Source organism: Ornithodoros turicata, chromosome 6 (genome assembly GCF_037126465.1).
Source record: "Ornithodoros turicata isolate Travis chromosome 6, ASM3712646v1, whole genome shotgun sequence".
Taxonomy (NCBI): Eukaryota; Metazoa; Arthropoda; class Arachnida; order Ixodida; family Argasidae; genus Ornithodoros; species Ornithodoros turicata.
Window position 1 is genome coordinate 73,901,563 of NC_088206.1, and position 13,464 is coordinate 73,915,026.

The 13,464-nt window shown below is 43.9% G+C and overlaps 3 protein-coding genes across 3 annotated transcripts in view; 1 reads left to right on the forward strand and 2 right to left on the reverse strand.

Annotated features, from left to right (window-relative positions):
* LOC135397379 (protein stum homolog) overlaps nucleotides 1-7,122 on the forward strand; it is a 32,219-nt gene extending 25,097 nt beyond the window's left edge. The window contains exons 2-3 of the mRNA XM_064628943.1: nucleotides 1,740-1,913; nucleotides 4,536-7,122. Coding sequence (XP_064485013.1) covers nucleotides 1,740-1,913; nucleotides 4,536-4,564 — 203 coding nt within the window. The 3' untranslated portion in view covers nucleotides 4,565-7,122. The remainder of the gene's footprint in view (nucleotides 1-1,739; nucleotides 1,914-4,535) is intronic.
* LOC135397376 (coagulation factor IX-like) overlaps nucleotides 1-7,844 on the reverse strand; it is a 40,269-nt gene extending 32,425 nt beyond the window's left edge. The window contains exon 1 of the mRNA XM_064628939.1: nucleotides 7,766-7,844. The gene's annotated coding sequence lies outside the window, so the exon portion shown is untranslated. The remainder of the gene's footprint in view (nucleotides 1-7,765) is intronic.
* LOC135397378 (zinc finger protein 410-like) lies at nucleotides 1,344-13,454 on the reverse strand. Its single transcript, XM_064628942.1, has 8 exons — nucleotides 13,193-13,454; nucleotides 12,414-12,497; nucleotides 11,148-11,219; nucleotides 10,901-11,057; nucleotides 9,742-9,920; nucleotides 7,967-8,056; nucleotides 7,771-7,911; nucleotides 1,344-1,961 (listed from the first exon to the last, which is right to left on the reverse strand). The coding sequence occupies exons 1-7, from the start codon at nucleotides 13,452-13,454 to the stop codon at nucleotides 7,817-7,819; spliced, it is 939 nt and encodes a 312-aa protein (XP_064485012.1). The 3' UTR covers nucleotides 1,344-1,961; nucleotides 7,771-7,816.
* Between the last annotated feature and the right edge of the window lie 10 nt (nucleotides 13,455-13,464).

Consider the following 13,464-nt stretch of genomic DNA (forward strand, 5'->3'; position numbering starts at 1 on the left):
GTCATTATCGACGAATGCTCTTGAATCGCTCGGAGAAAAAAAATAAAATAAAGACCAGGCCTATTGCCTCGGGACATTTGCGCGACCAAAGAACAGTCTGTTGGTCGGTCGCAATAAAGATAAGAACGGCGTATGTGGGACAACCTAAAAATAGAACCTAATCGAGACGTTGTTAATGGATTGTAAAGTTTAATTGGGCCTTTCAGCTCGAAAGCTTCGTTTGGCCGTCAATCACGAAAAGACGAATGCTCACATGGCGCGACCTTCAAACTGCCGGTAAGAGCAAAACGCGTACCGGAACAATAGACCTCTATCCGAGAAACGTCATCGTGACGTTGGTAGACAGATCGGCTTCCACCAATGAACACTTGTTCGCTGTCTCTTATTGAAAGAAAAGTAGGACCATCGTAATCCCCTCAACGCCGTGGCTTTTGGAGGCGACCCTTACTTCGAGCGTAGTTCAACTCTACCAAATTGGGGGCGCTGTCGAAAAATATGACGTCATTTGTTTACAAACAGGGTGAGGTCTGTTGCGCTGCCGCTTATTTGCAATTTCAACCGCTTCGACGCATTGGCGCCACTCGCGTCGAGGCCGCTAACGACCACCATATTCCTTTCAAAAATAAACCTCTACCCGACAAACGTTATCGTGACGTCGGTAGGCAAACCGAAACAGAGAGCTGAGCATTTGTTCGCTGCCTCCTATTGAAAGGAAAGTAGGAGACCATCGTAATCCCCTCCAAACCGTGGCCTTCGGGAGCCACCTTGTTCTCTTCTATAGCTTTGAACGTAGTTCAACTCTACCAAATTGGTGGCGCTGTCGAACACTATGACGTCATTCGTTTACAAACAGGTATTACGAACGACCACTTTTGCTCCGTGTCCATGTGCTAAAACTCCCAAATATGTTATTTCTTTTAATTCCGTACGTGTTAGCGCCTCGAGACAACCTTACAGACGTGGACAGCAGTGGTTCGCCCTTTGCTGTGTCGGCATTGCTCTAGCAAGTCTGCCACACAACCCAGGAAAAACCTTAGACAGTAGAGGGATTCAAACCGCACTTCGTCTGGACAAAGTCCCTATGGTCGGGTTTACCATTGCAAATTATGTATCAGCTGCCAAAGCTATTGTATCTCGTACGCACTGCACCAAAGAGCTCCGAAGCAAGGAATCTTTACCCTTGTCTCGGGGTCCCTTTCCAACATATTCAACCACATCTAATCTCCATCTAGAGGGAATCTTAGTCAATGGCCTTCACTAACTCGTGTGACAGGAAATATATAGTATGTTTTATCTGAGGAACTCAGAGTGAATTTTTTTTTACTGGGGGACCCACGCAGGTAGCAATAGCTCTGTTGCAGTTTTATTACTGAGTCTACTGCGTAGTACACTTAAGCATGTAGAATGCACAAAAAGGCGTACGTAAAAGTATAACAATGTTCTCAATGAAACGTGTCCAAATGCGCACCAGTCTTTTCCGCTATTATTCCTTAGCAAAAAGACTCAAATTTGACAAATTACGTTACACATTAGTGTAACTTGGCACAAGCTCGGCACAACGCTTGGCAAGTCACTGGCCAGGATACAGGTCCGTGCCAAGTACCAAGCTTGTTGGCAAAGCACTTGCCTTGCTAGGCTATGCTAGGCCAGATCGGACACCCAATCTCGGAATGTAATATCGAAGCCCGCTTCAATCGCCTTCGTCTTTGAAGATGATAAACTGTCATGTTCTGATGCAGGTACTCTGGTAACAGTGATAGCAGTGGTGTGCGGCTGCAGGACTGAACATGAATCCCGGTGTGTAGCCGCCGGTTACAACCTGTTGGCGTCGCTGCTACAGACAGTGACGGCGCCTTTCGTCGTCGGCTGGGTCTGGAGCATCATGTGGGGAATCACCTTCGTCAATGTCTCACGTACGTATCTCACACTTTCTCTCCCATCCCAAGCACGGGCCCGTCCACCTGTGCAAGCAGTGGGATACGAAGCGAGTTTATGTTTATTCGCTCGGTAAGTAAATGCCCAATACAAAGACATCAACTTAAAAAATACATGCTTTGGAAAGAGGGGGCAATATTTCTGCCTTTTGCACTATTACCGCCGTATTCTTGAACAAGCCTCGACTCCAACGAGTGGAGGAAAGTGACGCTGCTCCATTCGAAGAGCGTTTCATGAACCCGCTCCTCGAGAAACCGTCCTCGAATCCTCGAATAAAGCTGTAGTCTCGTCCCCAGCCGTCTTTCGGGACCACTTGAAAATGTTAATTATCGTGCTTAAAGCACACTTATGGCATGAAAAATAAATGTAATTCTTTACTTTATTTCAACCAACGTGCATTACAAATACAAACACAAAGGTCTGCGAGTGTTTGAAGAAGGGTGCAGGTGTTTCGAACAGGGAAATAGACTGATCGGTCTCCTAGTTTTCTGGTCTGGCAATTACAACCACAACGGCAGCAGCTAGCTTAATGGCATGGTCACCTCGTATCAAATAATATGAAAGATGATGTCAATGCTTGTCACTCTTCTATTATGTTACAATATGTGGCGCGAATGACTGTTTGTTAGCGGATGGGTACGTTTACCCAACGCCTTGAGGGTAGCTATAAACAATCAAACAAACAAAACAGATTTTACAACAACATCCCGAGCAAAGAATCGGGGAGACCATTCTTGGGGAGTCACCGCGAGCATGTCGTACGAACTTTTATGGCACTCAATCGCGCTCTGCCTAAACAGTGGAGCCTGTTATCCCACCCAACAAACAGAATTCGTACTATTGGAACAACAACTGAAAAAAAAAAAAAAAAAAAAAAAAAAAAAAAAAAAAACGAGAGAGAAAAAAACCATGAATGGAAGATTTGTTGAGCCGTTTCGGTGATAGCTGGAGCAGGGGTTGGGGTAATAAAGATTACGGGAAAAACATTGAGGAGGCAGATCAGATGTTTATTTTTTTAGATGTCCAGTCAATGCACTGTTTCTTTTTTTTGCACCACTTTTTGCGTGAAAACATCCTTCAAACACACCTTCTTTGTGTTAAATAGCGCGACAGAAGGAACATTTATTACACCTTGTCTTGAAAAGTGTGCTTGCGAGAAGGTGTGAGATTTTTTCCACAACGCGGCACACCGTCGTTTCTGACACATTCACAATGTCTCCCGTGGCAGTTCGAAGTCCTAACGCCATAAAATCACTTGTCGACGGGCAGCTGTAGCACAGGAGGTAGAGGCAGCCCACGATTGCACACATTTTCCTCCACTGGCAATGTATCCAAAAGGCTTCGTACGGTTTTCTTCATGAAGCGGTACCGTATACCATATGAGGAACTCGTGATCATCAAAATGGTCAAAAGGAGTTTGATGGCCCCTTATTGAACGTTGTCGCTCAGTGGATGAAAACACAGTCGATGGATGCAGCGAACGACCTGTCTTCCGCCATGACACCAGCCAAACTCGAGTTGAGGAGCGTTCTCGAGGTAGCACCGATGCTACCTCGAGATTTTCGAGGAATGCACGGAGGAATTCCTCCACTCGAGGAGCGTTTCGGAAGGTCGATTTATGAATCGCAAAACCGGCCTCGAGGAGCAGCTCGAGTCGAGTTTCGAGTCGAGGCTCGTTCAAGAATACGGCGGTTAGAAACACAGACACGGCCTGCAAAGCCTTCGGTTCCTTTCACGCTCAGTTGCAAAAGTTGCTTTTCCCAACTGAGTCCCGCTGATAGGTACTCACCACTTGTTTCAGGTTGCACTAAGTTGTTGATAGCGATACCGACTGATATGCAAGAATCCCTGTGATTTGGGTTCATAGGAATGACCAGTTGATAAGGAGATATGAACTGACAAGGGTTGAAAATTCGCGATACAGGGATTCCACGATTCCGGCTTCGACTGACAAGATGGTTGGTTTCGTAGATAAGACAATGGGGACGCACTGACCGATAAACGGTTCGGCTCGCAACCAAAGATTAGCGAGTTTTAGGAGAACGTACAAGATTCATCCCATTCATCATTTCAAAATAAAATTCTTGTTGTTGTTAGGAGATCCACGATGGTGTTGCCGAAAACATAATAGCCTGATTACTTAGCTGACACCTGGTTGACTGACAATTATACGAAGTCTGAACACCCTATTACTACCTGATAAAGTGACTTTAGAGGAGCCCTTGTCGACTGCATAGTGATGCCAACTGATAAGGATGTTGTTGGGCTGTTTCCCTAGTCTCGAGGGTTTTAATTACTATCTTGTTTGCTTCTTAGCCATTCTCTTAGTGTGTTACCTACCGATAAGGAAGAGGACACTGATAACGATTCACTAAATAGGATGACCTGACTGGTGATAGTGTTTCATTATCAGCCCTAACGATGCTTTTGCTTGCAACTTACGTGGGCCACTCAGGAGATTGTCATTAACGCGACACAATCAGGGCCATCGTCGATTAAATTCTTCGCCAAGATTCACAAACATCTAAGTGGTTTATCATTTGTCAAGTGAAGGCAAGATGTGACATTTATTGATCATATGTTCCCTTCTTCCTTTCCAGTTAGCAAGCGAGGAAATGTTCAGGTGTAGACTATATGTTATACGACCAAGCCAAGACGTACCAAGACACCTCTGTGGTGATGACGACGGTACCCACTCTAACAACAGGTGGCATTGCATGTCGACAAGTGTGTGCACATTTTCTATGGTGCTCCTTTCAGGTGATTTTGTCAACAATATTTTTGACGATAAAAAGAATAACACATATCTCCTACACAAACACACGGTATGGCAGGTGAGACACCTTGCTAGAAAAAAGACCTCATTGTAACTACGTCTGTCTCGTTACTGGACTCAATGAAACGTTGACTACTTCTGACAGAGAAAGAGAAGTCTTCCTTGTGACGTGAGAAGAAACCACTTTTAACGCAAGTTTATCCTACACCGTTGTTTTCCCTGTAATGCCAGGAAACGCAATGTGTCAATGGACGAGTATCAATAATTATCTACCAGTCATCGAGGCACTTCTACATAGAAATCATGGGCAATAGATTCCATTAAGCAATACTGGACTATCTAGAGCTGCGCGAATATTCCAAATTTAGAATACGAATCGAACATCGGATGCTACTGGAATGCTATTCGCAGCCTATTTGCAGTATTTGAATCTTTTTTTTTCCGGAACAGTTACTGAAGTATTGCTATCGCCATTCTGCAAGTGGGCTTCGCCTCGTTGCATCGAAGAGTTAGGAGAAGCCCACTTCATGTTAGCACCATTGTTTCTCCCCCTCTGTTCTGCAAGTCGACTTTACACTCCTTACAGTATTCTGTCACTAAAGTCTACAATTTCCGTGACCTCATGGTCAAGTGCATGTTCCAGCAGATGTACCCCCATCTTTCAGAGTTATGTTCAGAAACAGATGGGAATACGTGCAGTTTCTAAAAAGGGAACAGAAAATTCACGATGTAAACATAGAAATCAGGGGATGCACACAAAGCAGGTTGCGTGAGTTCATCCCACTAATGCAGTCTACCATACACAACACAGAGGGATCCTCTCTCACAATATGTTGTGCTCACAAGTTTGACCACAAAATATTTCACAATGGGGTATTGGAAATGATTCCAATTGGGCCTTTTCTGATTATTCAAATTCGATTCTCCTTCTGAAGAAATTTTGCTACTCGCGCAGCTCTACTCTATTCAATACACAGCTGAAAGTGTGGATAGCCCCCTCTGGCACTTGACAAAGCATGATTGCCAGGATACATTGTAAATAACGTTCTAGCATGAGACAGAAATAAGGGTTGCCACCCTGGGCACTGGCATCTTAACCCCCCACACAGAGACATTGGTGTGTACTTTTATGCATTATTACAAACAGTGTCACCTATACACTGAGATCATCCTTCGAAAAGGCATCACAGTTGCCATGATGCAGGTTTGGCAGCATTTTCGCTGCTCTTCATTCGTTTATATGCTACTTAAAAGGACATCAAACGGGCCAGTACCTTCATCGTGGCAGAAAATCTGTCTGCTGACGGTTCAATATGGTACACAATAACCCCATATTGTGCTTTTTTTTTTTCTTCTCTAAAGACTACAATGAAAGAATGCAATGGAGACTATGTATTTTGCTGCAATGATCTAGGAAGGGCAATCGGTGAAGCATTTTGGATGACGCAGGATGAATATTTTCATGTAGGGCTCATCCAAGGAGGGACACCAAAATCAAATTAAAGTTTGCGACTGTTTACAGCACAAGTGAATTATGCAACCAAAAAAAAGAGAAGCCGTGGTAGATGGTGGCTGCTGCACTTTGTACGCGTCACTGTAAGTAAAGCTTTCTGCGGTGGAAAATTAACGCTTCCGCAAAGCGGGATTTACGAACCCACGGGATTCCGTGGACGAGAGAAAGTGAGCAAAAAAAAATGTAGCAGCATTCTCCCAAGCATCGTTAATGAGTTGTCAACTAGACTCAACTCTTACAATTCCTGTCATTAAATTTTCTCGCTTCGTGGCACATTCAGCCGTGTCGTAGATCGATCGAAATCCTTACGTAAAGCAGAGTGAAAAACCGGGCGGATAATTACCGAACCCTCGTAGCAGCGATATTGGAGAAGATAACTTTACAAAAATAGAGGGACACCAGTATTGACAGTCAGTCATTGGAGAGGGAAGGCTCGTATGTACGGTATTTTAGGCGAGACTGTCGGAACAATTGTCAGAATTATCCCGAGTATTGTTTGTCTGTCGGTGTGTTGTCGTGTCCATCCCTGTTCGTTCCCCTGCGCTGGGTATTTTTTTACCATTTTTACGGTGCTTATGGCAGAAGTCGTTCCCGGTCACATTCTCTTCATTTGTGACAAACAAGGCAAAGCTGGAAGACCCGACAATGCACTGACGACCGTGACCGGTTCATATTTTGACGAGTCCTACTTTTCCTACGTGTGTATACCCGAGGAATATGCGCTCTTCTTTTAACATTAACGAGTTGACAAAGTGATATATGAGGTTTCTCACGTTGGAAACCACATACTTTTAGTGGCCCCACATATTTTAGTAAAGGAATGTTGATGCACAGTGTTAAGTTTTGTCATCAGGATGTAGCGGATGTTTCAAAAAGAAAATAAAAACTGTTGACAATATTTGGGTGTACCATGTTTCTCCCTGCTCAGTGTCAACAAATTAATCGAGCTATCTGCTGTGTCTTCCATCACCATTACTCAATGTTACATCAAATCAGCAGCTAAATAGGAAAGCTTGTTACTCGGAATTTTCGTTGAAGCCATTAATGCAATACATTGAGCACCTCAACGATTCAGACCAAATTACAATCTAGGCAGGAGAAACGTCCAGCCTTGTGTAGTAGCTAATTTAAAAGTAACTCGTAACTACAGTCAAACCTCGGTAGAACAAAACGTTGTACAACAAAATTTACTGTACAGCGAAATAATTTGTATTCCCCGTCGCAACTGGCTGCCATGTTTCGGCAGACTCGATACAACGAAACATTCGGAACAACGGAAGAAACTCGTCTACAGTGCGAGTTTCGTTGTATCAAGATTTGACTGGAGTTACTTTTTTCAGCAGTGTCTCGTTTGGGAGAGTAATTCCAAACTGCTTGCGGTGAAAGTAGCTATAAAATGTAACTGTAATCAGGTAATGAGAGCGTACTAGTCTATCATTCTTAAATGGTAACTAAGAATGACTAATGTGGTGGCTATATTTAGGAAGGTAACTGTCAGTGAACACTAGTTTCGCAAGATAGCTGCATTATTTTTAAATTACCTCACCCATGAGTGGCATTAGCTCGTTTTCTTGGATGAATGTTGTTTTAGCTTATCCAGGCAGATGAAACTTGTTGACATGCGTGCTGCGACAACTGCTTTGGGAGAATCTCTTGTCACAGAACTGGCACACAAAGGGCTTTTCACCTAAAGAAAATTCCCAATCAGAGGCCAACCATTTTTAGAGAGGAGGCTGTCCTACCTGTGTGGACTACAATGTGCTTTTTCAGGCTGGAACGTTCCGCAAACCGTTTTTCGCAGCCTGCTTGCGTACAAGAGAAGGGACGCTCTCCTGAAAAACAAAAATGGCTACGTGAACGAGTAAAGAACAACTTTCATCACTGTAACGTAATCCTAGTATTGAGGATATTTCGAGGGTCATTATATTTACAAAATAAAATGAGACAAACATGAGCTATAGAATGAGAATTTGTGCCTACAGGGCTTGGGACTGAACACTGCAAGCTATTGACATCACGACGGAGAGGCTATATTATAAAGCTCAATTACGAACAATTTTATAATAATAATAATATTCCGCGGTGACCCTGAGCATAAGAGAGCATTTTCTTAGCCGTGCTTTGACTCTGAACTGTCGTTTTATGCTCATAGTGACTCAGTCTCTGATGAGACATTCAGTGCAAAATAGAACAACCCCAGTGGTGGGTCCAGGAAGGGGCCAGGTGGGGGTCGGGGGATTAGATTTCCCTCTCTCCCCTCCCCCACCACACACACACTTGGACAAAGAAACCACCCCCAAACCAAGGGTCTGGATCCGCCCCCAAACAGCACGGAAGTGATGCTGCTCTCACCCTTTCACGAATACCTTTTAGTGTGTTATTCCTACGCAATGTGACAAAAGGTCAAGCCTTCTACAGACAGCAGCTGTGCACTACTTTTCTGGTCAAAACATTACGTAGCCTTCCATTCCTTTAATCGAAACACACTGTGTTTTTTGGGTGTCACATTTTCAGGCACAACACGAAAAATGGCCTCACACCTCTGACCATACGGAACAATGTACATATTTCATTGGACATGCATGGTACGCTGGTGGTCATTGCTACCTCATCTCTTAGCAAACAACCAACCGGAAAGCCAGCAAAACGAAAAAGGGATCATCTCTCACTGCTCTCATGCGGTCTGGTATGTGTGACAGAACGGTCAGTTTATACGTACTGTCTGCTAAATGATAATGACAACTTAAAGTCACAAGACATTCCCATATCCATTGAACATGGCAGACGCTGCGATATAGCATGCCAAGAGTTATCCACAGCTCTCCCCGTGAAAGTAAAACACAAAACACTTTTTTCCCAAGCAACAACAGTTTCCTGGTCGCTGGTGGGCACATACTGCAACCAGAAGTCCATCTGCACTCTCGATACAAACAAACTTGTCGTATTGTGACGTGAAGCCACAAATTATCGATATTATGGAACCATGGTTGCCACTGAATTTTGGAACAAAAATTCGACAGTCTTTCAGGGGCCTTTTAAGGCTCAGCCGCCACTTTGTCTGGGATGTAAGACACAGTTTATGACTGGGGCTTCAGTATTTCACAAAAATATATGTAAGCTACGGGTATGACACGAGAGTGTACCCAATACTGATCCGTTGACAAATGTGCCTGATGACTCCTGAATGTTGAAGATCATAGGGCACAAAGAAAAATGTGTTAATGTAATGGAAGGTGGGTGTTAATTTCTTACTGCCGATTTTATTGCAAAGGGTACTAACTACAGTTTCTAAACTACAGTTTGGATAAGGAGAACTCGCACTGGCCTCATCATGATGGCAAGAAAAAGATGCAAAACCCGAAGGTTTTTAAGGACTGTGAAGAGTACCAGGGTTTTCCATACCTCGGAAAAGCAATTTTCAAATTCTAGGGTATTCGAGGGTTTCAAGGACCAGTGGGAGCACAAACATCTCATGCATGATGTGGGGGAGATGCCTACCAGTCCTGTTGATACTAACCCGTGTGCTTACTGCGGCAGTGATTGCGCAGATTGTTCGCTGTGGTGAAGCCATCACCACATTGTTGGCAAGTGAACGGTCGTTCACCCGTGTGGACCCTCGCATGTACTTGCAGCTGCTGTGCAGTGACAAACTTACGGCCACAACTGGCAACTTGGCACATATGGGGTCTGCTGCCCCTACAAGAAATTAACGTGAGAGTTAAAAAAGGTGACATCCATTTGAACAACCTCCATTCTGAGTGGTAATGCAAAGTGCGCTAATAGACATATTAGAAAATACGGAATACAGCTTTGATATCACCACAATGGGAGAGGTGATGCGCTTACGAGAACCAATACCGAATGGCTCCTCTCAAGTCAAAGCTGTTCGAGGTACTCACAATTTACGAGAAGTAGGAAAAAGATTATCCTCAATACTTCGGTGTACAGTACATTATACGAAGAAGCGCATGTGCCAAAGCATCCGTTTAAGCTTTTGTTTTTTTACGAGAAATTTTTGGGAGAACCTTTTTAGGCTACATTTCTCCTTTATACTGCCACCTGTCAACCACTTTCCAAACTACTTATCTTGGCTCGTGCAGTATGCTCATCGTTGCTATTTGAGAGATCACGTTATTTGTTTCATGGTACGTCACGGCCAAAAAATAAAAAAGGGCATTCACCCTCCCATTTGACCGCCTACAGTACAATCAGGGAAAGGTAACAGAAATGGTACTATACTCGAAATATAGTAGGCACCAGTAAGAGAAACAGATATTGCACACTCAGAACATGAACATGTATAATTTGGGTACTGCAGGAGCAGAATTATTATAATCCCGTACCGTATCATTTGGTAAATTCATGAAATAAAGCTGAATGAACCAAACTAAAAATAACTGAGGAAGTAAAGCTAATGCAAACTATCAATCTGAAGTAAATAGTATACAGAAGAACGTGCAAGTTGCAAGCGTGTCTCGAGGCTTAAAAAAAGAAGAAAAATAAAGTGGGAAACAACAAATATGGCAGTTACCGAAACATAACGGAAACGAAAACACCAATGGTGGTAACGGAAACTGAAACAGAAACAAATATGGGCCAGTAACGGAAACGAAAAAGATTCCGTTACCTTTCCCTGAGCACAACCACTATGGATTTTTGCCGCTTAATAGACGTACATATGAGTCTGTTTGTGGTAACGAAGATGGGCCCTCCATATGAACTTTCTGCCACAGCCTGGCTCGTTGCACACAAGCTCCTTGTTCTGTTTTGCTGTGGGTGATTCCTCAATGCTTGCTGCGACATCGGTTGTGGTTTGAGGAGTGCTGTGGTCCACTGAAGGCGATCAAAGAGTGCAGCTTTCAACTGGGGTCTTACTGTTTTTTGGCAGAATGTCACTTCTCATTATTCCAACTGTTTACTTACAGTCAGTGGATGGGACATCCGAAATATCACACCTGCTGGATTCCACACAAGTTGGAGCTTCCGGAAGCAACCCTAGAGAGTTATTAACGTACATTCCAGTCAGCACTGTTTTCCATCTGCACAGTTTTTTCCTACAAATATTCGTTTTAAGTGCACAAACATATGTTTACCTGGTAGCAACGCATCATATTATATTATATATAAAATACTGCTATTATTTGATTTGAGTTGATTTGACTTGCGCTATTATTTGACAGCACAAGTTTTTGTGTTGCTAGAGCGTGTGAGTGCACAAAATTCCAACTTTCAATCGGAAAATTTGAAAATTTTACTGAGGTTTATTAAATGTGTTGCCTTCTCCGAAGTGCGAGCACATCATGTGTCGAGATTGGATCCTGAGAGTGTCGCTGCGTGTTTTATATGTGCTGACCACATGGGAAAACCTATATCACGGGCAATGAAGCAGAAAAAACATTTATAGTTTCCTGCGCAACGCGATATTCTTGAAACACAAAGAGGCAAAATTCTTGCAGCCACACACTTTCAGTGGATGTGTTCATAGACATCGAGTGACTGAAGATCACCTGCCGCTCGGATGTGCAGTCTACGTAACAATCGTTTGCATCAGTCGTCAATGTTACGCTGCAGTGGCGAATGTGCTTTGTATTACAACGTGAAGTACCTGTGAACTTTGGCATCACACTCCCAGTTTGTGACATCAATATAGTTGTGCTCAAGCTAAGAACAGCATCTTGGGTGCTGAAGGAGAACGTTACAATATATTATCCTTACGCTGAAGTATGAGAATAACTTCCCAATGTCATATGGTTCCCACCGCATTCTAGGAAGAAAACTTTTAGGGTATTTATGTAAAACACAGGTTGTGACCAGGGCTCCAATATGTGGGAAGACCAGTGCATGAATGGAATGGGGCATTTTCATTGGGTACCTATATCTGTTGGACCTGCGGACCAACTGGAGCACACAAGCAGAAAGTTGCAAGTTCTAGTCTAGAGCACATTCTTCTTCATTGCCCACACTACCAACCTTCCCAAACCACACTCTCTCATTTGCTAAATCCAGCCCAGCAACATCCTGCCCTCAAAGCTCTTTTCATCCCTTTGGATACCATAGAGGATTTCGATCCTTCTTGTGAAGGGGCTCATTATTTCATTCCCCACATCACCACCAGCAATGGGGTCATCATCTCAGAATAAAGTTCTTGTTGGTGTTGTGACAAATGCAGAAATCCTACGAATATTGCACCTTCGAGACAAAGGAGGTCATCGTTGTTCCAGAGAGGCAGTGCCGGAACTTTGTCGCCCTGCTGCTGCATGGAGGTCTCTTTACCTAGGAAAAAAAAATTCAAACAGTTTGAAACTCCACAGAGATTCTCAAAGTGTTTTCTTTGCTTTTCTTTTTTTTTTGTCTAGTGCCCTCTAAAGATCGCAAATTTAAGTTCCCAAACCGCATACGACATTTTCTCGAAGGAAAAGCATCGATGGCTTGACAGTTTTCCACTCAGCTCTGAAAACCGACCTGTTGCAGACCTGTTTCGCCAATGTCTGGAGTAAGCAGATCCTTGAGGCAGAAGTGAACTGTTGGCCATGACCATGCGGTCCCCAGCACAGCAGTGTCCATGCCGGGTGGACAGACGACCAAGTTGGCGTACAGACAAATTGGGGACAGAGGAACATTCCTCTCATCCCAGTTACAAAACACCTACGTTCTGGCGACGGTTGTTTCCCTCTATCCTTCAAGTCCCAGAAACTGGGAGGGCTGTTCTCGCATCCTTCTTTTTTATGTTGCCAATTATACGCATGCGAGGAACAGTCGAGAAATCGTCGTTTGCGGGTGGGCTCGACGATTGTCTCTCGGGCTAGCGTCACGACTCGGAGCTTTTCCGTCGAGAAAAACGTAGCTCTCTGGGAACATCGAAATGTCGGCCTCTGGAGCGAGTTTAAAACCCGGTTCCCACCTCTTTCTCGAATCACTCTTGGAGGCGACAAATGTGCAAATAGGATATAGCTTCGACATGGCCTCACCAAAGGAAGCGTCGTCTTGTGCCCATGCTGACAGTTGTCTGGCTATCGATTCCTGAGTGGATGCGATCAGGTTCTGTCTCGCCACTGAGTGGAACTCTCTCAAAGAAAATATCTTGGCATTCGTAAGAAGAGTGAGTGAAGCAGAAAAAGGGTCGTCTTCCATATTTTTCGCCAAGGACGTCAAGATCCAAGAACACCGAGGAAAATCCCAGTTCTGAAACCGCAAATGAATTTCGTTAAGCTGGCGCCATAATAATATCATATCAGCGTGG